This window comes from Phacochoerus africanus, chromosome 1 (assembly GCF_016906955.1).
Source record: "Phacochoerus africanus isolate WHEZ1 chromosome 1, ROS_Pafr_v1, whole genome shotgun sequence".
Taxonomy (NCBI): domain Eukaryota; kingdom Metazoa; phylum Chordata; class Mammalia; order Artiodactyla; family Suidae; genus Phacochoerus; species Phacochoerus africanus.
This window is the reverse complement of record NC_062544.1, coordinates 53,817,369-53,844,631: the sequence shown is the minus strand read 5'-3', so window position 1 is coordinate 53,844,631 and position 27,263 is coordinate 53,817,369. Positions and strand designations below refer to the sequence as shown.

The window sequence follows — 27,263 nt, the reverse complement described above, 5'->3', positions numbered from 1 at the left end:
TAAAAGGAGGTCTTCTAGTACTGAGACAAACTCCATTGAGAATACTTAAAGCCCAAGTAGCCTGGCCAGGGTCAGATACATTTGCAAATCATTTGCAAGTAATTTGCATAATCCTGGAGTGAAAAAGGTTGGTTCTATCTAGAGGGTCTTCATTTACACTTTTAAAATACTTTTCCCATTCTCTCTCCTCACTAATACAGCTCTTACCATTCCAGATATATAAGCCAGAGGCAAGTGAGAAGTACTGAATTAGAGCAGATGGCTGAGGATGTTTTGCAAAAATTAATTCCATGGGCTGTTAGGAAGTATTATCTGAAAAGAATTAAATGCTTGGAAAACACTGTATTAGTTAAATTTACATAGGATTCTTTACTAAAATACTTTTTAGTGCCCTTTAGATGCTAGTGTGCATTGTGAATCTTTGGGGGGAGAGTTGTGTAGATATATATCATCATTTTCAACAAAGTCCCATAATTTATCTGATCTTAATTCTATAAATCTACTTTAATAATGCTGTACTAGAACATAAATAACAAAAAGCAGGTCAGTTTAATAACTTGCAAAGTCATATACTGCGTGAAGCTCCATAAGAGAGAAAAATGAAAGTCATCTATTCCTTGAGCAGATTTTTCGTCTTGACTTCCCAAAAGTTCTTCCCTACACAGGTGTGAAATCAGGATATGGTTCTTGGCCAAACCTAAAATAGGCAGGTTTTATGGAAAAGTGTTTTCCTAAGCATAGAAGGTAAAGCTGAAAGGGAAGACTCCTTTCATGTTCAATATGTAAATGTTAGAAGTAAAGTTTTTTTCATTAAAAGTGCAGCAAGAATGAAGAGAATTAGAGCCAGATTATACCCAAACCCCTCCTGCCTCTTACCCAACTCTAGTGGGGATTCCTCAAAATACGGGGGCTCTCTGGGGTAAGCTTGAAAACAACATATATATATTGTTTATAATATATAAATATTATAATATATAAAATATATATTACTCCCTCATTATTAAGCATGTAAGATAAGTGATAAGTTGTTATTTACCAGAACAATTCATTTTTATAGAAGATGGTATTATTAAATAAAAAGTCTTCCTGTTCTGATGAATACATTGATGGAACTAACTGAATGTAGGCCAGGGTCAGAGAGAGAGATGAATACTTTGGTGTAATAATCTACCGAAGAGTGTAGCATCTTCACTGCAATATGGGGGTTGGGGAAGAAAACAGATGAGAAAAGAACTGGGCGAGCAGGTGGAGGGGACGATTTGGTCAATGGACTTGAGTCTACGGTGAAAAGTGGTAAAGATGTCATCAGGAGAAGACGTTCCAGGCCAGATTTGTAATTCCAGATAAGTCTAAAATCAACTTTAAGTCATCTGCATTATTAAAAGTATAAAACCTCCCTTATTTCCTTAGTAAAGTCTAAATAAACCATTATAGAAAGTGAGCAAGAAGCAAGTGTTATGCCTCAGGTTATATATGGTGGGACATGGACAGGCCAGGTGGGAAGATCAATCCATAAGGTAATATAATCCAGAAGCAGCAAGGGCTTATTCCATAAGAATGTGGAAATCTAGACCTCAGCATAAGTCTTAGGGAAGGCTTTATGCTCGCATAGGGTGTAGAGTCCAGGGTTGGGGATCTTATCTGAATGGAAGAAACAGGCAGATTCCCACTATTATCTGAAAAACAGAAGGAAATTATAATTATGTATGGAAGAACCCTTCCTTTCTAATGACTTTTGGCTTTCACTGACAAGAAATACAATATGCCCTGAATGAGTTAGCCTATTGATCAACTGGCCATATTTACCTAGATGCCTTACTAGTACTTTAAACTTAGAATGACCCTGATTGTATCTTCTCTGCCTGCTCCCCAAGTCTTTATATCTGTTTCTTGCCTCTATAAATGCCTCCATCATTAATTCTGCTTCCCATTCCTTTCATTCACACCACATGTCTAAGTAGTCACCAACTCATCCTAACTTTCACTGTGGCATACTGTCTCCTTTTCTCACTTCCTCAGGTTATTTTGCATTTCCTTGCCAAAACAGTCCCAAGCACTTCTTAACTACTTACTCTCTCCACTTCATTTACCCTCCAATTATCTACTCAAAATGCAGACCTGGTCAAGTTACTCCACCTCTAAATGTTATTTTTTAGCTTCCCATCATTCATAGGGTTATGTCCTCTGTTGCCTGACTAAAAGCCTTCTTGCAAATGTGTTCCTGCCATGATACAAGTTTCACCTGCAATTCTTCACCCTATGTGCTATGCTGTAAAGCCACGCATAGCGTTTTTGCCTCCGGATCTTTCCTCCTCATCTTCTTGTCTTTCCCTACAAAGACCTTGTGCAAAACATTCATGTTCTATCTCCTTACCATAATTCACATTATCAATTAAAGATAAAAGGTATAACAGGAGTTATGTTTGCCCTTCAGACTATGTTTGCCTTGTTTAATATTTTAACTGAAAAGAATAAATAATGTGTGCAATGCTACCTGTTGTATCAGAGGAATATTTTACAGAGATCTTTGGTAATTGCTCATTATACTTTGTAGTTAACCACTACCCTACATATATGGCTGGACTTGACAAATGAAATGCTTCTTCTTTACAGGCTGACTCTTATATTATAATGTAAAGACAAAGAATACAACTTGAGAAGAATGGGGTTTGAGTCTTTGTTTCATCCTTCATTGCCCAAGTTGGTTTAGGCAAAATATTTCAGGTCTCTGAAACTTAATTTTATCTGTAAGTTAATGTCTACTTCCCAGGATTGTGACGCAGATCAGATGGAATTAGGTAGGTGAATATACTCTGAAAACAGTAGAGAAAGGGCTAGGTAATCTGCAAAGTGCTCTGCAACTGTGAAAAGGAGTTTTATGAAAAGATAACCAGACATGGAGCCAAAATACATGGTGCTATGGGTTGATCTGTGTTCTACAAAATGACATTATTGGAGTCTTCATCCCTAGTATCTGCAAGTGTGACCTTATTTGGAAATAGGATGTTTGCAGGATGTAATTTTCCAGTAAGACTAGTGTCTTTTTAAGAAGAGGAGACAGAGAAACATGGGGAGAATGACAGGTAAAGATGGAGGCAGAGACTGGAGTGATGAAGCTAAGGAGCACCATGGATGCCAACTATCATCCCGAATTAGGGGAGAGGCATGGAAAACATTCCCACTCAGAGCTCTCAGAGGAAGTCAACCTGCTGATACCTTGATTTCAGACTTCTAGCCTCTGGAACTGAGGGACCGTACATTTCTTTTGTTTTAAGCCACCCATTTTTTGTGGTACATTGTTGTGGGAGCCCTGGGACACTAACACACTCCAGCCCTTATTAGCTCTTTGAATTTGGGTAAAATGACATTAAAAATTCCCAATAACTGGAGTTCCCATCATGTCTCAGTGGTTAACAAATCCGACTAGGAAGTACGAGGTTGAGGGTTTGATCCCTGGCCTTGCTCAGTGGGTTAAGGATCCGGCGTTGCCGGTGTTGCCATGAGCTGTGGTGTAGGTCACAGACCCGGCTCGGATCTGTCGTTGCTCTGGCTCTGGCGTAGGCCGGTGGCTATAGCTCTGATTAGATCCCTGGCCTGGGAACCTCCACATGCTGTGGGTGTGGCCCTAGAAAAGACAGAAAGACAAAAAAAAAAAAAATTCCCGACAGCTGAAGGACACTCACCTTTCTGTGATCGTTTCTCTGAGACCACTGGCCACCCCTTTGACCACGGTGCTAGCTTTGGGGGTCAGCACCACCTGAGATATGAAAAACGAGCCTTTCTTCCTTCTCTCAGTGATGGATGCCTGAAGAAACTGGATCAGTTTTTCTGGGTCTGTGGTGTTGGCCCAGGGTGCTGGCATCATCTGCCCAGGCCAGAGAAAGGGTACTTCCAGAGCCACTGGACTGTGGTAGAAGACTAGAACTTGATAGTCCTTCTCCCACAGGTACTTCAGACTCACTTCCTGGGCAAAAATTGCTGGGCACATTTTATTTCCATAGATGTCTTTCAGCATTTGGACCAGTTTTTCATGGTGGTATTTCTGCATCCCATAAAAGTGGTTGAAGTCCAAAAAAACTACCTCCTTATGGTGATCTGTGAGGAATGCGTTGATCTCCTCAAGGCCTTCATTGACTTTGGCGCTGAACAACCCGTGAGCAAAGTAGAGTTCATTGTCGGGGTCTCTGGGCTTGGTGGAAATGCGAAGATCAAAGTAACGGATCCCGGCTCCTAGCTGACCAGTAAAGTTCATTGTTTGAGTGGCTAGCCATTTCCGCATCAGCTTTTTGGCCACAGTTCCAAACACCGAGACAAAATTCTGGACAGTTTCTGGCTGTTCAGGCCCCACTGGAGAGGCTTCATCAATGTAGAAGCTGAAGGAGTCATGAGATCCTAGAATAAAAAGGGACAAGGTGGTCACATTTGAGTCCTTTGTCCATCCCAACTTCTTTCCCTCTTGCCATGTCTACATCTGTCCCTCAGATGAGCCAAGGGAATATTTATCTAGTGGTCTCTAATGTCTTAGAAGGGTCTTTTTTGATAAGCTAGGATAGTGCATAGGGAACTTCAAGAGACCAAGTGGTTTGTAAAATGATAAGAAAAAATCCCATCTAATTAATTTTTTAAAATTCAAAAGATCACCTTCTACTTCGTAGACCAAGAATTTAATGTAGTCATTAGGATTGAGTTCCCATGTAGGTGGCCTAAGTGACCATGCATAAATTAGAATTTGGAATTCCCTAGTGGTGCAGTGGTTAAAGATCTGTCATTGTCACTGCTGTGGCGCGGGTTCAAGCCCTGGCCTGGGAACTTCCACATGCCTTGAGCACGACCAAAAAAGAAAAACAACAGTAACAACAAAACATGTAGTAGAACTTATAGGGACTCACCAGTTCCCAAATCTTTGTCTACAGTCTTGCCCATTCCCTCTATTTTGTTGATTTTAAAAGAAGCACCTCTTTCAATGAAAAAAGAAGCCCTTTTCACAAGTACACAACCAGTGTTACCTCCTACACTTTGGGAAGCACAAGAGGTCATAGGAACAGAGGAAGGGAGAAATAAGACAAGAGGACAGTGCAGTGCTAATAAATTTAACACCATTCCTGACCCTGCATTTGGGCAACCAAGAACTTAGATGAAGTCAGGTGCTTTTTACGTTTAAATAAATAATTACTTTTTCTTACAAGCTAACACAACTGACAGTATTTAAAAATTAACTAATAGGAGTTCCCATCATGGCACAGTGAAAACGAATCTGACTAGGAACCATGAGATTGCGGGTTTGATCCCTGGCCTCACTCAGTGGGTTAAGGATCTGATTACTGTGAGCTGTGGTGTAGGTTGCAGACATGGCTTGGATCCTGTGTTGCTCTGGTTCTGGTGTAGGTGGGAGGCTACAGCTCCAATTTGACCCCTGGCCTGGGGACCTCCATATGCTGTGGGTGCAGCCCTAAAAATAAATAAACAAAAATTAACTAATAGACTATTTTCTTTACAGATATTTCCTCTCAACAGTGAAAGCTTTCCTTGGAATTGCTTCCAAATTTAGAAGAATTTCTTCCCAGCAAGAACCTATTTAATTATTTATTTTTGCCAGTTGCAAATATCAAACTTTCAGAGATATAGCAATGAATGTGTGTATGATTTGTCTGCAAGTACAGAGTGGCATTTAAAATATTATTGAACTCAAGAAAGAAAAATTATTTCAAGTTTTCATTTCATTTTAAAGCCTCCTTTAATTCTTGGGCATGACTTATTAATAGGTAAAATTAAATTAATGTATTCTGGATTTTTCACACGTTAGAAAAGGCATATGTCATTATTCCCCATGTGCTACTCAGGCTTCCTCACACCTTGTTGCTCTACTCCTGATCCACATCTTTGAGGCACAGATTTTTCTAGATTTTTCACTCTTCCAACCAAATACATGCACATACACACATCTCTAAGTTTATTATCAATACTTCAAAGCATTTGGCTGTTAAGCCATTTGAAGCAAATGTTTTTGGTGATGCAGTATTGTCTTTGTCTATATTTTATGTATGTATGTATATATGTATGTATGTTCTCTATGTATATCTATGGATCCATTTCTAGCATTGGACAGCCCATAGGAATCACAAGAGTATGGATTTCAGATACCATGATGGGTTGTTAGAGCAAATATTTTGAAAAATACTTTGATACCTTGAAAAATCATAGGCTTTAAGATTTGGAGTAGATAACTTCGCAGAATTATTGGAATTTTTCAAACAGTGAAAGGTAACCCAAAGATATAGGTATGCCACATTTCCTTTCATCCAGAGATATCTTATCTATTTGTCTTTAGTAGATGGTATAGAAAGAAACTGTCAGTACTTTATGAATAGACAAAACTGTCAGTTTGGATCTGGCATTGGCAAATTTTAATAGGGATTTAAATTGCTGCATGTTGATTTATTAGTTGCTGTTCAGTCAATTGCTAATGTAAATGAAGAAACTAAGCTATACTATGGTTAATACATAGCAAGAATATGTTTAAAGAAAGAAATTAAAAAGTGAGCTTAACAGTTGAAATGATCTAGGATTAAAATAGGTAGGAATATATAAATAAATCCTTAAAGTAAGGGTTAATTTATAAAATTTTTAAAAATTTAAACTTAATTTACAGGCATGTGGATAAAAGAGGTTACTTATTCTTTTTTTTTTTTTTCAAGTGCTGCACTTGCAGCATATGGAGGTTCCCAGGCTACGGGTCAAATTGGAGCTGTAGCTGCTGGCCTACACCACAACCATAGCAATGCCAGATCTGAGCTGCATCTGTGACCTACACCACAGCTCATGGAAATGCCAGATCCTTAACCCACTGAATGAGACCAGGGATCGAACCCTTATGGTTACTAGTCAGATTTGTTTTTGCTGTGACACAGCAGGAACTCCAGTGGTTACTTCTATAATTGAGTAGAAGACATAATTAGAAGCAAGTAGAAAGGGAATTAGATATGACTAGATTTCTGCTTTCAGAAATGAGTTATTCTTTGTTCTCAACATGTTAATAACAATGTTAATTTTTTATTAAGGCCAAAATAAAGTGATGTTAAAAATAAAAGTTAAAAATAGCTAATAGGCAGAAGGTACCCCAACCAATATTTTTTCTAAGCTAGACAACTCTGATGTGCAGAATAATTTGCCAAATGCAAATATTACTTGGAGAGAAGAATTAAATTATCCAATCAATACAAAAACACTATCTATGCACTTTGGGAGAAAATACACAATCTAATGTTGGCCAAAAAAGAATATTTTCAGGACTGTTAATTTCATTTTAAATAGTACTTCCTCTCTGATTTCAACATTTCCTCTAAACCATCAAGCTTTCTATTTGTTTGAATTTAAAACAAAAATACAATAATACTAATTTATGACTTTAAATTAGAGAAAACTCTGGCCCAGTCTTATGTCTTTAAAACCAGGGAGGCTGCCACTGAGTAAAACAGTGCTAAGCATTATTTATGTATTTATTTTTTCATGGCTACATCACAACCTGTCTGCCTTACATGGTCTAATATTTTGCTTCTACACTGGCTCAGTACGCCTGTCCTCTTGTACTCTTATCTTTTTCTTATCTACAGCCCCAAACACGTACCTTGGACCTGGTACTTAATATTGCTCCTCTGATTCTAAGCTTAGCCTCTCAAGTTTGAATTTGATTTGTCCTTTCTATTCGGACAAGAACTGGCCACTCCCTTTATGAACTCTGCAGAGTCAAGTTCCTTGGCTTTGGCTCTGAATAAGTAGTGGAGTGGAAGAGGTTTTTATTTTCGTTTCTTGGAAATAGCCAGTTTTATTAGTTTCTTCTCAGTCTGCTACATCGGTCCCTCATTCAGGCTGTAGGTGAACTTCTAAGACAGACACCAATATTCCCTGCCCTCTTAACATTCACATTTCTCACCTGAGTGTGGGTCCAACCTAGGCTCTTGTTTCTAATAAATTAAATAACACAAATGTGATGGGATACCACTTGTAAGAATATGTCACAAAAGACTGTGACTTCCATCATGCCACACTCTCTCTTGCTGGCTTCGATGAAGTAAACTGCCACATTGGAGAGACATGCCTGATGAAGAACTGGCAATAGCCTCCAGCCAATGGCAAGTTAGGACAGAGCCCTTCAGTCCAATAGCGCTCAAGAATCCGAATCCTGCGAATAGCCACTGAGTAAGCTTGGAGGTACATCCTGCCTCAGCAAGATCTTAACCTTAGCCTTGTGAGAGACCGTGAAGCAAATGATCTGGTTAAGACTTGCCTAGATTCCTGACCTACAGAAATTGTGTGTTGTTTAAGTGACTAGTTTTGGGATAATTTGTAACATAGCAATAGTTAACTAATGCAGGCTATAACAACTCTATGGGGTTAAAAAGGGGACCTGAGATTTACAGACCCAATTGCCTAATGTAATAACTTGGAATTTTAATGAAGAGAAATTTAATTCTATTTAAAATGTCCATGTGCTTCTCTCTATGCTTGAAAACTATGTATCAGCTGAGAGAAAGAGTGAAAGAAAGTTGGTTTAAAAAGTCTCCTTGGGAGTTCCCATCGTGGTGCAGTGGAAACGAATCCAACTAGGAACCATAAGGTTGCGGGTGTGATCCCTGGCCTCGCTCAGTGGGTTAAGGATCTGGCCTCGCCATGAGCTGTGCTGTGGGTCACAGACGTGGCTTGGATCCCGCGTTGCTGTGGCTGTGGTATAGGCCGGCAGCTATAGCTTCAATTGGACCCCTAGCCTGGGAACCTCCATATGCTGCAAGTGCAGCCCTAAAAAGACCAAAAAAAAAAAAAAGTTTTCTTGAATATACAAATGGACTTACCCATTCTGCATACTGTTATGGATGATCTTAGATGTTATCTAGTCTAATCAGCTTGCATGCAGCATCCATCTTATTAACTCAACAGTGTAAAGAATCTGCGTGACCATCTTATTTTTATAGTTTCTTGTAGTACTGGACTTGGCTTCTCATCCTATCATTTGGTACCATAGGAAGAATTCAGGATGGGCCCCCAAACTCCCCCCTCCCTTGTATTGATGCCTTGTATAATCTCCTCTCCTTGAATGTGGTAAATATGATGGAATATCATTCTCATGATTATGTTCCAGTATATGGAAAAGAGACTTTTTTTCAGATGTAATTAAGGTCCTTAATCAAATGGCTTTGAGTTAACCAAAGAGAAATTATCCTGGGTGGACCTAACCTAAGTTGGTAAGCCCATCAAATAGAGACAAAAAAGCAGCATCAGACGTTCCCCTGTTGGTCTTAGGAAGCAAAATTCAGAGTTCCTATTCAGAGTTCCTATTGTGGCTCTGTGGTAATGAACCTGACTAGCATCCAAGAGGATTTGGGTTCAATCCCTGGCTCCACTCAACTGTGTTAAGGATCCAGCATTGCTGTGAGCTGTGGTGTAGGCAGGCAGCTGCAGCTCTGATGCATCCCCTAGCCTGGGAACTTCTATATGCTACGGGTGCAGCCCTAAAAGAAATAAAACAAAATTAATCCCTTCAATAGCCCACCAAAGTGGTGTGAAAATTACTTTGAGCTGAATATATCTGAACAATCAGCAGCTGCAGAAAGAAACATTAAATTCAAACAGCCTCTGAAAATATAGTTACCATTGACTTTTTTCCCAGGGAGTTTCTTGATTGGGGGAAAAAAAAAAAACCAGCAACAACAACAACAAATCTGACCCTCAGCACCAGAAGTGTGAATTCAGCTGCTCATTAGAATTAAAAGACAAAACAAAACAAAACCTTCCATACTCTCCCATTGAAGTCCTATATACCCTCTTTGGTTAAGTTTAAGCCTTTTCTTTCTGGTTGTTTAATAAGTTACTCAATTCTGAGTGCTTCTGTACATATACCGTGCATGCATAAATAAACCTTGTCTTTTCTCCTGTTAATCTGTCTATTGTTAGTTAATTTGCAGACACCAATCACTGGACCCAAGTTGGAAGAGGAAAATTTTTCTTTCTTACAGTGAAGTGAGAGCGGCTTCTAGGAGCTGAGTGCCACAGTCCTAAAACTCAAGGAACTCCATTCTTCCAAAGATCAGCAAGCTTGCAAGGGGTCGTCCACCTCAAATGAGATGATAGCCTTGGCCAATACTTTGTCTTCAGTCTGGTGTACTCTGGCCTTCATGTTAATTAGGTAATGCAGTGCATTGAAAGGAGCATTAAAGATGGTGTTAGGAGACTAGGCTTGAATTCAAGCACAATCACTAACTCACAGTTTAACATTGGAGTGTCAGAGAGTTAACTCATCTGGGTTTGGATTTTCCAATTTGTTCAAAATATTCTTCACATCTACTTCATAGGGTTCTTACAAGGAAGAAATGAAACTATGTTCATGAAGATTCCATAAAAGAATTACAAAACTTAAATTACTATTACTTTCTCACTATATTTTTTTAATATACCTAGTCACAAAACATCTATTCACTTATGGCTAAGAAAAACATTACCTAGACAAATATATTGGGATAGATATGCCTGCTCATATGGAGGTACAGCAGGAAGGGAAATTATTTAAGTTGTAGGATTTAGATTTGTAAATATTTTTTGAAAAAAAGATTCTTATTCATCACTTGTCTAAAACTTAGCAAATGTAGGTCAAAATTATCCCATTTCTTATTGCTTTGAACATCAACTAAATATTTACATTCTACCATGTGAAGAAAATGGATCTGTTACGTACATTAGGTACTACCTCTTTTCCATTCAACACTGTCCCAGTATTGTCTATAAAAGCTCTTTGAGAGGAACTTCTGGTTGGTTTCTCAGTTTGGCCATAGTTCCATTTCAAATTCTGCAAAATTATTGGTTTCATAAACATAAAAGAAAATGTACCAAGTCAATTTCATCTGTGAACCTTCAGAACAAAAAGGCCCAATGAGCTAAGGTTTGATGTGCCCATGAGCATGAAATTCCAATATCTATATCCTCATGTCAGAAGTTAGGCTCTGACCCCATCAATATAAGAACCTCTCTCCTCCTCTCCTCTGCAGGGGACTGAGGTGGCTTGCAAAAGCTCATGCATGGCACTCTGTATTTTCCTTTCCTTGCCTGATCTATTCCTGTTTTATTTACAACAGTGCTGAGGTTTTTAAGATTCCTGCTTTCTGGGAACAAGTTTCCTATATATTTGATATCTTGGTACCTTTTGTGATTATAAGGCCAACATCACAGTAGGAGGGGAGCATATGTACCTACAATCTATGGACCAAAAGAAGAATGCCGGGTGAGGAACTAAACGAGTAAATTTGGTTTTCGAGGCCCTTTTCTAGGATAGGAGAGAAGCAGGTGGCAGTATCTCCACTTTCCATGGAAGAGACAGAGTTCTGGAGTGAAGTTAATTCTCTTTTTTATTTTGCTTTTTAGGGCCATGCCTGTGGCATATGGAAGTTCCCAGGCTAAGGTTCAAATCAGAGCTGCAGCTGCATTTAATCTTAAGAAAAAAGATATGTAACATGGCAGCCACAGCTGTGCCATATTCACACCGAGCCTGTGACCTACGCCATAGCTCACGGCAACACCAAATCCTTAACCCACTGAGCAAGGCCAGGGATCAAATCCACATCGTCCTGGATACTAGTCAGGTTCATTACCACTGAGCCACAATGGGAACTCCCTGAATCTACCCTCTTGTCTTCCCTTTATGGAAGTCCTACTCCTAGTCTTCTTTTGTGACTCACATACATTCCCTTCTCTGTAGCAAAGCCGTTGTTCACTCCTGATGGTCTTCTCTTCCATGAATTCACAGTTCCTCTAGTCTGCTGCTCCCTCTCATTAACTAGTAATTGTTATCAGATGTTGTTACTAACACTTATGCTCATTGCATTTTATTCAATCTTTACATCTTGCTCTTCACCTGCAACCTCCCAACATACATACTGATTCTAATCTAGATTGTAAGTTTCCTAAAAAGCAAAACACTCTCCCTTATAATGTCCAGTGCCCACTGCTATATCCAGCTTTCTTAATATAAAAAACATTTGATTCAAATCAATGAGTCAAAATTGTTCACATGGGATAAGCTATAAAAGTAAAATCACTATTTCTACTAAGCATCATTTTTAACAGATTAGGCCATTATTGACCCTCTTTTTCTTTACCATTTTCTTTTAGATTTCTCAGAAAATTAGCCTACACAGTCTGGCTTTCTCTCCCTAAGTTTGGTTCCATCTTTAACTACTATAATCAGACTATCATGATTGTAACCCAAATAAAACTCCTGTGAAATATCCTCAATGGCTACTAAAGAAACTCACCAGGCTTCTGTGACATCAATCCAAAATCCTACCACAGAACATGGCAGGCATTTAGTTAACATTGTTTAATAAACAAATGAGTGAATCCTGCTCAGTCTTTCTGGAACTTTTGATACTGCTATACTTCTTGAAATCTTTTCCTCCTTTGGCTTGTTGGACATGACTCTTTCCTAGTTTTTCTTCTTTCTCTGTAGTTGTCCCTTTTTAGCTTCCTTTGCTGCCTCTTATTGCTCTTCCAACTCCTAAATGAAAGTGCTATTCAAAGTTCTAGTCAAGATTTCAACTTGCTCCATGAGTCTTCCTTGGGTGATCTCATCCATTTCTTCAGACTTGTGCCTTATAATAGGTGCATAATAAATTGATACCATCTAATCTGACTTGCGTTACAGATTCTCTGTTTGCCTACCTACTTCACTGCTCCATGGGAACCTTAAATTTAAAATATTTTAACTGGGAGTCTGGGGTTAATAAATGCAAACTATTGCATTTGGAGTGGATAAGCAATGAGATCCTGCTGTATAGCACAGGGAACTATATCTAGTCACTTGTGATGGAACATGATTGAGGGTAATGTGAGGAAAAGAATATATATGGGTCAATTCACTGTACAGTAGAAAATTGACAGAACGCTGTAAACCAACTATAATGGAAAAAGTAAAAATTAAAAACAATAAAATGTTTTAGATGAACCATAGTGTCCTCCCCTTCAAATCTGCTCCTTCCTATGTATCCCTGTCAAACTTAATTACTCATATTCCATTCATCTCATCCTTGGATTCACCTGAATTCTTATCTGCCCCCTCAAACCTCTCATTCAATCAATCTAAAAGTCCCATTGAACGGACTTCCAAATCACCTCTCAGATATGGCCTCTTCTTTTCTATTCCATTGTCAGTGACCTTTCTTCCAGTTGGGCCCACTGACAGAGCTCTCAGGTAATATTCCTTTTACCCTAGCTATTGCCATTCAACCTCCTCTGCAGGCATTACCCTGCCTCAGCCTCTAGAATAGATTTAATCTTAAGAAAAAAAGATATAGAATTGATTCCAGCCAATAGAGTGGCATGCATCAACAAATTCCTCTTGCTTTCTGCCTCATTTTCATGAACAGGAATTTTGTCTTAGTAATATATCCAGTATTCAAGTCTTATAAGGGAATTATTTGCTCTTCTGACCCCCTCCCCTTAAGATACTGGAATTAGAACATGGTTACCTGCTAAGTCTGTCTGCCTGCTGGTATTCATTCCTTCAATACCATTGACTCCAGAGTACTAACTAGACAGCTCCATTCCCTGTTACGTTGTACTAAACCCCTAAACACAGTCCTTTGTGTAGACCCTGACCTCAAGAGGGTACAAATCTGACTGATCACATAGAGGACTCTGACCTTAGCACATGACAACCTCTGCAGGTAGACTGGTATAGCCCCATTCCTGGTAGTATTTAAAATAAATAAGACCTACTTTTGGTTTCTGACTATAACGGTGGAGGGAAAATACACAGATTATGAGCACAATATTAATTCTCAAATCACTTTCACTTGGTTTGGAATTCAATCAATTCTCTCCAGTTGTAACTACACAATACTCCAATCTAATGGGAAAAAAAAGTCAAAATTAATTACTTGGTTCTTATTTGACAACCTACAATGAATCTCATTAATTTTTATTTACCCTATTGACTGAAGTGATCAGTTATTTGGATTTTTCAGAGACAAAGACAAAACCTTGAAGAATAAGGATCACTCCTTATTCCTGGCATGTAATCTCACCTCAGTCATCCATCACGTGATCAGGGCTTTGTGGCTAATACAAGAGATTTTGTGTCACCAGAGATAATGCACAATATGTATCACAAGCCAAAACACTTCTAAAATTGAACAGATAATCAAAAACCACACACTTGTAATTTAATATGTGTACTTCGCTTGATATAAATGTATTGGAAATACAATTTTTAATACTAAATTAGACCTGACATATCTTGCAGAATGCTGAGATTAATCCTTTTATAGAGGAAAAATCAAAACGATCCTGCTGTGACTTCTCCTTCTGGTAAATCTGTTCTTGTCACGTTGTGTAAAACTTTCTCCCTTCGCATATCTCAGAGACAGTAAGCCAAAGTAAAGGGGGTTAGTTTCCTTACTTAAGTCTTTTGATCCAGGATCCCAGATGCTAAATTTGAGAAGCCCTATTACATTAATATCTCCCAGTAGAGAAGGTCAATATTCATCACAATTTTTTTTAAAAATTGTTGGGTTGTTTCTTTAAACCAATAGATGAGCTGACAGTGAATGGTTTAAAGCATCAGCACTCCAACCAGGGGCAGAAAAGAGAGCCTGCTCCAATTGCTACCCTTGGTGAAGCTATTGAGCCTCTTTTTCATAAAGATTTTCTTTTAAGGACTAGCAATAGGCCTGCCTGAAAAAATAACTAAAAGAGACCCCAAGAAATAGAAAAGTTTTAAATTATTCTCTAACTTCCCATAAACAAGATCAGCTATGCATTCTTCTCTCCACTGCAGCATCTGTCTGGACCTTTCATAGCATAGTCAAATGGAATCATTCTCTGAGGTTGTGCTGTGTACACAGATCTGCTAAGGCAAGGATAACAGTATCCAAAAATATCTAAATCTGCCATCACAGCATTGGTGAGAGCAGCTTCTTAAAAGGAAAGGTCCTGGGACCAGGAAGAATCTATATCCAAAATATAAAGGTTTAAGAGGAAAATCAATAGAGTAGAAGTATTTGTTAAGTAATCGGAAAGATCAATAACCTCATCTGTTTCCCTAGAGAAGTGGTACTCAACCAGAGATGCCTTTGATCTAGGAGATATTTGACAACACATGGAGATGTTTTGCATTGTTACAATAGGGGAGGAGGGCAATACTACCGACATCTAGTGGGTAGAAGGCCAGGAATGCAGCTGAACATCCTATCCTACCATGCACTGGAGAGCTCTCACAACAAAGAATCAACCAGCCCAAAATGTCAGTACAATAGCCTCCTTTATCTGCAGTGGATACATTCCAAGACAACCAGTGGATGCCTGAAACCATGAATAGTACCAAATCCTATACATACTACGTTTTTCCTGTAAGTACTTACCTATGATAAAATTTAACCTATAAATTAGACACAGTAAGAGAACATCTAAGTTGCCAGCATCACTACTCTTGAACTTTGGAGTTATTATTATTGTTTGTCTTTTTAGGGCCACACCCGTGGCATATGGAAGTTCCCAGGCTAGGGGTCCAATTGGAGCTGTAGCCACCAGCCTATGCCACAGCCACAGCAACACAGGATCTGAGCCGCATCTTTGACCTACACCACAGCTCATGGCAATGCCAGATCCTTAACCCACTGAGTGAGGCCAGGGGTTGAACCCGAATCCTCATGGATAATAGTAGAGTTTGTTACTGCTGAGCCACGATGGAACTCCCTGGGGTTATTATTAAATATAAATAAGGGGAGTTCCCGTCGTGGCGCAGTGGTTAACGAGTCCGACTAGGAACCATGAGGTTGCGGGTTCGGTCCCTGCCCTTGCTCAGTGGGTTAACGATCCGGCGTTGCCGTGAGCTGTGGTGTAGGTTGCAGACGCGGCTCGGATCCTGCGTTGCTGTGGCTCTGGTGTAGGCCGGTGGCTACAGCTCCGATTCAACCCCTAGCCTGGGAACCTCCATATGCCGCGGGAGCGGCCCAAGAAATAGCAACAACAACAACAACAACAACAACAAAAGACCAAAAAAAAAAAAATATATATATATATAAATAAGGGTTCAAAGCACTGCAATACCTTGACAGTCTATCTGACAACCAAGATGGCTAAGTGACCAATGGGCAGGATAACCATGACCATGCATAAGATTTCATCACACTGCTCAGAACAGTGAGAAATTTAAAACTTGTGAATTGTTTATTTCTAGAATTTTACATTTCATATTTTTGGACCAGAGTTGACTGCAGATAAATGAAACCAAGAAAAGCAAAACCTCAGATAAGGGGGCACTATTGTAGCAACAAGATTGAGAAAGCCTTCTCTAGTGGAAACTGTACAGGTAGATAAAGTAATTTCTAGAAGTAGAAACCCAACACTGAATTTCCTCCATCCACCCATACACACATTTTGTCATAACAAGATGCATTTCTCATGTGTTTTTCATTGTGCCATGCTAATTTGTTGCTCTGAATACTTATAAAAACTGAAAACTATCCTACATGAAGCATTGCTTTTGAGTTTGTTTGACACCCAACAGAAGATGTGGTTTAGGCAATTAATTCTACCAGTCTCTTGAGTTTTACTTCAAAATCTCTTTCTGTTATTCTTATATTTCTCAAGATACCCAGTACATCTTTCAGGCTAAAATTAACCATGCAGATAACTACTTTTTATTCATTGATCTCCATCTCCACGCCAGAAATTTCTGTGTGGGCATGAGTTTGATAGGGACTCAATTAGTCTAGTTCTTAATTAACTTGTTTTAAAAAATTAAGTGCCTACTGTGATAGGAGTTCTGTATGTGGCTGAGAAGAGGTAGATATTTGGAGATTAAAATAACAACACTTAAGTAAGGGAAGGGAATGTGGGTTCTTTCTATTAATTATTTCTTATGCCTCATGTCCTGCTCTGTAGGACTGAGCAATTGGTGGGCATTTATTGAGTATCTATTGCATGCCATTCATTGGGTCAGGGATATGAAAATAAAACAGTATGTAGTTGTTCCCTGAAAAACTCAATGGTTAGGGGCACCAACCCTCTGTGCAATTGAAAATCCACCTATAATTAATAGTTGGCTTTCTGTATACTTGGCTGCTCTGTAGTCTCGGTTCTGCATCTTCCAATTCAAATGACCATGAATCAGAGTTCCCATCATGGCTCAGTGGTAACAAACCCAACTAGTGTCCATGAGGATGCCAGTTTGATCCTTGGCCTCGCTCAGTAGGTTAAATGATCCCGCGTTGCCGTGAGCTGTTGGCAGACATGGCTCGGATCTGGCGTTGCTGTGGCTGTGATGTAGGCAGATGGCTATAGCTCTGATTCAACCCCCAGCCTGGGAAGATCCATATGCTGCCAGTGTGGCCCTGAAAAGACAAAACAAACAAACAAACAAAAGTCCCCCATGAATGATGTTATGCTGCTGTAGTATCTACTATTGAAAAAAATTCATGTATAAGTGGACACAAATCATTCAAACCTACATAATTCATTCTTGTGGAATTCATGTCATAGTGGGGTGAATTAGGCAAGAAAAATCGCAATTAAAGTTTGATAACTGCCATGATAAACCATATGTGAGACATTTTGTTAAAATAGTAGTTCAGTCTTGAGCTTGACATGATCTTCTAGAGATAACTAATAACCAAAGATAAATGGTAAGAATAATCCTGTAAACATATGCAATCATTAAGGCTATACTTTTTCAACATTAATGTGCATATGGATCACTTGAAAATCTTGTTAAAATCTGGAGTGGGGCATGAGATTGTGCATTTCCAATAAGCTCCCAGGTATTACCAATGCTGTTGTTTTAAGGACCACACTTTAAATAGCGAGGAATTAATATTGGCATCTCTTGCTCATCGGCTACATAGTCATTACACTGCTTTTTCTCGTTAGTTTCCTGTGTCCCCACTCCCAGTTCCCATGTCTTCACACACACACACACACACACACACACACACACACAAACTAATTCATACACTTCTGATTGCATGATATCCAAGTTTGGGGAGATGTCACGGCCCCATGTTGTAGATTATTGGTTGAATACTTTGCTGTGTCACTAAGAAGAAAGTCTGAACTGACCTTTCTTTTACTCACTAATAATCTTTATAATAAAATGTTTATTTTCATAAATTTTCTGAGGTCACTTACATATGCACAATCTCATGCCCCACTCCAGATTTTAACAAGATTTTCAAGTGATCCATATGCATATTAATGTTGAAAAAGTATAGCCTTAATGATTTCTGGAAGTCAATCTGCTCATCTTAACTAATAAGCCAAATACAACTCCCTGGCAATGCAGTAGCAGACTTGAACACACTTCCGTTATCCTTGAAGCCACCAAGATGCTTGCCTTCAAATATCTATATTTCCAGATTCTGAATGACCACTCTATCAGATGCGATGAGTCAGGGAAGATGAATCAAGGATGACTAAGTAAGAAAGACAGGAGGTGGTGTTCATGAAAGAAATACGGGAAAGATTAGTAAGAAAAAAGAGCATATTTTGTTGACAATGTTGGCCTTGGCTATTTTAGCAGAGCCTAGAGAAGAACTCCAAAGAATCTCTGTCTGCTAGGCAATGATGTGGGAGAGAACCAGAAGAAAATCCCACTTTTCCTAGTGTACTGTTCTGTTTCAACTCCCAAAGGGCCTGGACAGCCCAAGAAGGACAAGGCAATCAGTACCTGAGAGAGAGAGAGAGAGAGAGAGAGAGAGAGAGAGAGAGAGAGAGAGAGATGCTTTACCTAAGAGGAAACATAAGAAAATCTGTTTTGCACAGCAGACTGGTTCTTCCTCCATTCACTCCTCCTAAAGATGCTCCATGAAGTTGAAAGTAATTGGACTCCCAGGAGTCTTTAATAACATGTAGCTAGGGTCCTAAGTCTACTCAAGATAGGACTCCCTTCCTTATTGCACTCCAGCTACACCAGGAGTATAATCAGTCTTTCTGTGAATCAAATATACCATGCTCATTCCAATTTAGCCCTTTTGTGCACTATTCCCTCTGCTCTGCCTCTAGTTGTTTGTGTGGCTGGCACCTTTTCACTGAAGTCTCAGCTTAAATGTCATCTTCTTAAGTAAACCTTCCTGAATCGAAACTATCTAATTCAACCCACCCCCACCCTCCATTGCTGCCTGTCAGTCTTTATCAAATGATCAAGTTTTATTTTTTTCATAGTATTTATCACTAGCTTCAAGTGTCATTTTATTCAACTGTTTATTTGCTTACTATCTAACCCCCACACTAGAATTTAAATTCTGTGAGAATAAGAACCTAATCTGTCTTGTTCACTATTGTATCTCCAGCAAAAGGCACATAAAAGATACTCAAATATTTGTTGTATGAAATAATATCTTTCCATCTCTGTAACCTCAATCTCCCAATCTGTAAATGGACTAATGATACCGTCTACATATAAAAATATAAAATAAAATAAATATAAACACGAGACATGGATTGCAGAAAATACTTCACAAATATTACCTTTTATTATCACTACGAATTATTATTTCTGCATTATTAATTCTGAGTATTAAATGCTTGGCACATAGTAGCTTCTCACCAAATATAGGCTGAATAAATGAATGAATGAGAATTGTACCAAAAAGTTATAAACACTATGGCTGCCATAAATACTTAGAACTACTCACAATGGAAATAGTGTAATAGCACTCAGGAGTGCGTTAGGTAGATCAATGTGTTTTAAAGCTCGTTCTCTTATTGATTCCATGGATCATGATTTCACTTTTCTGTATCAAATGCAGCAATGCTAGGATCCACCATCTTGGGAAGCCTCTGCACCTTACATAGGTGCTGTTCCAGATTCTTACAAGTATAGGTTCTCCTCTTGATATCTAGAGGCAGAAACCACAGCTCTCCCTCAACCCAGACCAAATGGAGGGGGGTCAAGTATAAGGTAGCTTACTCCTTGACCATCTCTTCCCGTAGCAGTTTTTTATCCTTGGGACAGGAACCTAAATCTAAGCATGCACAGCATCCACTGAAAGAGACACGGAAGAGATTCAGTTATATTCAGGTCATATGTATAATAAGGGAATAGAAAAAAAAAATAGGGATGGAGATGTGATTGCCACATAGTCAGCCCTGTCATCTCCACTCCTCTTTAGGAGCTTACTGCTTAAGATGCTGATGTCATTTTAATGTCACTTCCTTCCTTGGTTTCTCCACTAAAACCTTCTGTAGTGGTGGACTCTAGAACTTGGGGCAGCTTTAAATATCTGTAAGCAATCTCACACCATTCAGAATGGCCATCATCAACGAGTCAACAAATAACAAATGCTGGAGAGGGTGTGGAGAAAAGGAAACCATTCTAAACTGTTGGCGGGAATGTAAATTGGTACAACCACTGTGGAAAACAGTATGGAAGTACCTCAGAAAACTAAATACAGAACTACCATATACACAGAAATCCCATTCTTGGGCATATATCTGGACAAAACTTTCCTTGAAAAAGACACATGTGCATTGCAGCATTATCCACAATAGCCAAGACATGGAAGCACCCTAAATGTCCATTGATGGATGAATGGATTAAGAAGATGTGGTATATATACATAATGGAATACTACTCAGTCATAAAAAGAACAAAATAATGCCATTTGCAGCAACATGATGGAACTAGAGACTCTCATACTAAGTCAAGTAAGTCAGAAAGAGAAAGACAAATACCATATGATATCACTTACATCTGGAATCTAATATATGGCACAAATGAACCATTCCACAGAAAAGAAAGTCATGAACTTGGAGAACAGACTTACGGTTGCCAAGGGGGATGGGGAGGGAGTGGGATGGACTGGGAGTTTGGGGTTAATAGATGCAAACTATTGCATTTGGAGTGAGTAGCTAAGCAATGAGATACTTTTGTATAGCACAGGGAACTATATCTAGTCACTTGTGATGGAACATGATGGAGGATAATGTGAGAAAAATAATATATATAAATGTATGACTGGGTCACTTTGCTGTACAATATAAATTGACAAAACACTGTAAATCAACTATAATGGAAAAAATAAATATCATATAAAAATAAATAAATAAATAAATATCTGTAAGCACAGGAGCAGCTCTGCTCACCTAGACAGAAAGAAGGAATGACCTGGGAAAGGGGAGGGGCGGAACAGATAAAACTCAATCCTTATCACTAAAATCAGCTCTTCTCAATGAAAAATCTTCAGTGCATTTTCCCTCAAAGAATAAAACAAATATGAAACATGGAAAATAAACAGTCCAATTATTACATACTCTTAGATTTGAGAGCCAGAAGGCCCTGAAGCCTATTTAGCTTTGTTCTTGCATGTCTGGCACTATTGGTTTTCCTTTTATGAATAATGAAAATCTGAAATAAGACAACATTACCCTTAATCATGTTTGTGCTACAGAAAGTACATTTCCTTGAAATATAAGACTTTGATTCTGTGATGCCCTCACAAAACACCACTTGTCAACAGCTGGATCTTTTTTTTTAAAATCAAAGAATAGTTTGAGGCCTGGGGATTATTTATTCCTCTGGTCTTCCTTCCAATCTCCCTTTCTGTTCCTCTTGCCTTGAGATTTGAGATCTGGATATGTGGAGAACAGCCTACCTCCTCTTATTTCGCAAATTCTTGGCAAAGCTAAAATAAAAAGCAATGTGTGTAGATCCAGTGCACACATACACACAGTGGTTTACAAAAACTAGAAAACAGGTACCACTATTGGACCTAAGAATATTCTGAATAGCAGCACCTTAATGCTACATGATATTTTGTTCCATCAATACAAGGACACACATCCATAATACATGCTATACAAACATTCCCAAAACTCACCCCAAAGTACATATTTGTTACCGAGCATGTTTCTCGCTTTAGTGTTGGCTAATATAGTATTGTCTTACTTTTAAATGAAAAACCCATGACTCTACATTATATCTAAAATGGGTAATGGATGTTGCAATTTGTGAAATGAAAAAATTATGCAATGATACTCAAAATGTTTTAACTGAAAATTACTTTATAAGTACTTTATAGTACTTTATAAGTACCGAGTATGGGTCCTGTGCCAGGTTATTTGTAGATAAAAAAAAGTGGACAGCTTTTCTCTGCCATTCAAGAACTTTCTTAGTCTCGCATAGTAGAAAGATGACAACCAAGGATACTTGGGAACAATGACACCAACAGTCTCATCCAGGGGCTGGTGGTCCCACTCTCCACCAGTTTCACCCCACTCCCTCTTCCATATCCTAGCAGACATATGTCGATTTTATTGGCTGCAAAGCAAATGTAGCAACATCAAGAGATAGATTGGAAAATAAAGATATGCAATCTTCCTACCCTAAGAGAGCTACTCTAGAAAAAACTATTCATTTACCCATAGACACATTCATATTTTACATAGCCTGGTATGCACAATGAACTATATCATCAGTGTTTTTCCATGGTATTACATAGGCTTCAAACACTGTTTAAATAACTGCATCATACTGCACATGCTAATATATACTTCAACAATTCCTACATTAGTATGCATTTCTGTTTCTTTTCATATAAATTATATGAAGGAAAGTTCTATTTTTTTTTTACAATAAATATTCAGAGACTCAGTAGTCCCATTTGGGGTGTAATTTAACAGTCGTTCCCCTTCTCTATTTTACCAAGTCTTCCTGCATCCTCCCAGAGTTGTGTAGCTACCTTAAGAGAAGTAAAGGACATTAAGAGCTGGCTGTGGAAGTCATGTGAGGTAGAAGTAGAAAAAATTACACTGGCAATGAGTTCCTTTGCTCCTGATAGTGACCCTGTTTCAATCCTACATCTTTCTTGGTCAGCTCAGCCCTGGGACATGGGCATTTCTTGTTTCAGTTTTGATGCCTCACATCTCTGTTTCCTTGTGTATCTTTTTTTTTTCTTTTTTTTTTTGCCAGTCATTACTTAAAATGTCTAGTCACTCAAGGCCTTACCTCAAAGATCCCCTCATGCTGAAAAGCCTTGATATCATCTGGACTTAGAGGTACACTATTTAGAGCACAACAGAAACAAAAACACCCCCAACAGTTGCTTTATGTCTTAAGGAAATGCTTTTATTTGAAAAGCCCTTTTTATTATACCAGACTCTGTGTATCATCTTCTGGTAGGAACTGTTCAGACTGGATTTAAATTGTGGTCAAATAGGTACTCCATGTTCTTTCTCAATTTTGATCTTTTCAGGAAAAAAAAAATTAATGAGAGTTGGAATGCTCTCCTATGACAACCAGTCATTTTCTGGTTTTCCCAGGTTGATATAAAAGCCAAACAAAACCGAACAAAAAGTAACCATAATAAACCCTGTCATTTACTGTATTCCACTTGTTAGAGCTTAAGTTTACTTAGGGAGTTAACACTCAATTACACAAGATTGCAAAGAATTAAAAAACAACTCCCTAGTTAGAAGTTACTTATTTTAGGCCAGCCAAGCAAATACTTTGCAAGCGAATAAGCCCAAGATTAGATCATGAAAGTCACAAATTCTGTGCAACATAAGGAAGGGATTGCTGTGAGCTGGCTCAATTTCAGTGTCAGAACAGGTGGAACAAGAGGACATATTAGGGCCATTTTGTTTTTGCATTGGACTTGGAGAGTCAATTCAAATCAAATCAGCAAATACAGTTTGAACACCTGCAATGTGAACGAGACATGCTAAATACCATGAGAGATATAAAAATAAATAAGACAAGTTCTGGCTCCAATAAACTCAAATGAATGTTTTTTAAAATAATGATCCTTACCTTCGAGGAATTCTAAATGAAAAAATCTAGAGAATACTACTGAGGAGGCTATTATTTTACTTTCCATTATTTATTTCTCATTGTCAATGTTCTTAAATTGCAGCAGATTTGAATTAGCTGAATTAGCTTCTTAGCTATAAAAGTTTCTTTATTTTTATAATTAGTTTAGGCAATAGTCATCTTGCCTATGAGATGGGGAAAGAGTTCTCAAACTGCCACTATGAATAGTCTTTGTATCCAAGCAGAGTGCCTAATTTCTGCATTTTAAAATATGGCAAACTAGATTTTTCTTTTTTAGGCCCACACACACATATGGAGGTTCCCAGGCTAGGGGTTAAATAGGAGCTACAGCTGCTGGCCTACACCACAGCCACAGCAACGTGGGATCTGAGCCATGTCTGTGACCTACATCACAGCTCAGGGCAATGCTAGATCCATAATCCACTGATCAAGGCCAGGAATCAAACCCACATCCTCTTGGATACTAGTCAGGTTCATTAAATGCTGAGTCACAGTGGGAACTCCTGATTTTTTGTAATGTCTCCTACTACAAGAGAAATATGTGAAAAGATATTTTTAAAAGATACACACGTGAGCTAAAAGGAAAATAAGGAATATCTTCAATGGTTAAAACCAAACCAAAAAGTAGATAGAATCCAGTAGGTTAAGCCAACCCTGAAGTCTTAGATGTAATGAGGACATTTATTGATACAAAAACCTGGGGCTTTTGGCTTTTACAGACATGCAGGAAGAAGACCTGGGCCTGAGCAAGTAATATTTCACATAAAGCTAAAATACTCTGATGCTATAATATAACCCTATATTCTCAATGAAAGTGAAGTTTCCCACACAAAAGGAACTGGCCGATTTGTCTCTTCACCTTGTCTCTAGATTTGAGTGGGTGTGGGAAGACAAGAAGTAGATGTTATCTTTGGTTGGAAAAAGGTAGTATTCAAATGGGAAAAAATATGCTATGGACTTCAGCTGTATGGGCAATATTTTATTTCTTAACTTGTACAGTGGATATGAAGGTGATTATTATTATTCTTATATCAATGTGTATGTCTTTAAAAAATCTCTGAATCAAAGCAAAGGAGCCTATAACACATTACAAATAGCATTGTTTTCAGATTTAAAACATTTGAAGTACAGCTAGCTAATGACAATTAAAATTGAACCCACAGGAATTCCCATTGTGGCTCAGTGGAAACGAATCTGACTTAGTATTCTGAGGACACAGATTCAATCCCTGGCCTCGCTCACTGGGTTAAGGATCCAGCATTGCCATTAGCCATGGTGTAGGTCGAAGATGAGGCTCATATCCTAAGTTGCTATGGCTGTGGCATAAGCCCGAAACTGTAGCTCTGATTCCATCCCTAGCCTGGGAACTTCCATATGCTGCAGGTACAGACCTAAAAAGAAAAAAATAAACCTATAGTCTCTTCAAATCCTAACCCCTGATTTTTCTATACTTTTATTTTTAAAAAGAATGTTTCAATTCAAGAAATTCTAGAAGTTTCATATTTTATTGTGGGAGGTGGCTGAGTCCAGACTTACCTGTGGTTGACTGAATCCACTGACCGAAACCTGCTGATACCGAGGACAGGAAGACCTGCTGCACTATGGCATTCCATTGTATGGAAGAGATTTGAACAACCAAGGATTCTGATGGCGGAGGGGGTCCTGGGATCAATCCCCCATGGATACTAACGGCGCAATGTACTGGGTAGGCTCTTTGGGATAGTTCCATAACAGGTTTTCTGTCTGGTATGGCCTTGAATACAACACCCATTATAGATTTAGGTTAGAAAATCCACCAACAATGGGAATGTAAGTTGGCATAACCACTATAGAAAACAGTATGGCGGTTCACTTAAAAAACTAAAAATAGTACTACCAATAGATCTAGCAATCCCAGCCCTGGGCAGCTGTCTGGAGAAAAACATAATTGAAAAAGATACATGCACCCCAATGTTCATTGCAACACAATTTATAGTAGCTAAAACATGGAAGCAACCTAAATGTCTGTCTACAGGTGAATGAATAAAGAAGATGTGACTCATACATATAATGGAATGTTACTCAGCCATAAAAAAGAATGAAATAATGCCATTGGCAGCAATGTGGACGGAATTAGAGATTATCGTACTAAGTGAAGTACGGCAAGAGTGACAGACAAACATCATATGATATCAGTTATATGTAGAATCTAAAAAAAGAATACAAATTAACTTATTTGCAGAACAGAAACAGACTCAGAGAGGTTGAAAAACTTATGGTTACCAAAGGGATCAGGTGGGGGGTGGGAGGGATGGACTGGGGATTTGAGACTGGCATATGTACAATGAGGTATATAGAATTATTAACCAGTAGGGACCTGCTGTACTGCACAGGGAACTCTACACAATATTCTGCAATAATCTATGTGGGAAAAGAATCTGAAAGAGAATGGATGTCTATACTTGTTTAACTGAATCACTGTGTTGTACAGCAGAAATTATCACAACACTGTAAATCACTGTAAAACACCGTAATCACTTCAATAAAACTTTTTTAAACATGAAGAAAAAAAAAGAAAAGACCATCCACCAATAAGAGATTCTTTGTTGAGATAGACTTTGTTAGCAAATCCATGTGCTTCCTTTGATGACTCAGTTTACAATGACCATGCCCGTTTCTGAGTTCTTAGTGCACTTATTATGCATCCTTATCACCTGGATACCTAGTTCTATTCTGCATTTCATAGGTATACAGATTACCTCTTCAGTGAGACCTGGCGCTCCCAACGAAGAGATTTATTTTGCAGTCCCTATATTGCCAGGCAGATTTAAAGCTGGAGGGGATGTTATCTGCTTGAAGCTTCTCATATAAGATTTGAGGTGAATTAGTCCTATGTAGTCACTTGCCCAAAATCACACAGTGCATCTGTTAGAGTATCAACAGAAAACAGATGGCAAAATCCAATTAGAATAATTCAAGAAGAGTTTATTTATAAAGGGACCATGCGGACAAGGTGTGGCAAAACCACAGATTGTAAAGTAATGTCTAAAGGCTAGGAATAGCTGAAGAACTGTTACACTCCTCGGCAGCAAAAGATAAGGATAAAAAGAGTTAGCTGAAACTGGCAGAAGAGAGCTGTAATGAAAGCTGTCTTGAGAGAAATAAGACACTTCAGTAAAGGTGCTCACACATCCCAAAACAAGCTCAGAAAGGGATGTAGAGCAATAAACCCCCAAACATCACTTTCCTATATCTACTTGAGGTACTTTCACTGGTCAAAATCAATTTTAAGCTAGAGAACAGAGAAACACATTAATGAATTCCATAATAACCATTCCTTCTCAAGCCAAAGGCAAGGTGAAGGATGGTGGGGAGATCTGGAGAGAAAAAAGAAACACTATCTGGGACACAGCTTTGGTTGTAATAGAATTCTCCACTATCACCTAGAATAAGATTCTTCTCGTATTTCTCAAAA

At 38.5% G+C, this 27,263-nt stretch overlaps 1 protein-coding gene across 1 annotated transcript in view; it reads right to left on the bottom strand.

Annotated features, from left to right (window-relative positions):
* PLCXD3 (phosphatidylinositol specific phospholipase C X domain containing 3) overlaps nucleotides 1-27,263 on the bottom strand; it is a 169,876-nt gene that overhangs the window by 53,809 nt on the left and 88,804 nt on the right. Inside the window, exon 2 of the mRNA XM_047766460.1 lies at nucleotides 3,684-4,392. Within this exon, the coding sequence (XP_047622416.1) occupies nucleotides 3,684-4,392 (709 nt within the window). The remainder of the gene's footprint in view (nucleotides 1-3,683; nucleotides 4,393-27,263) is intronic.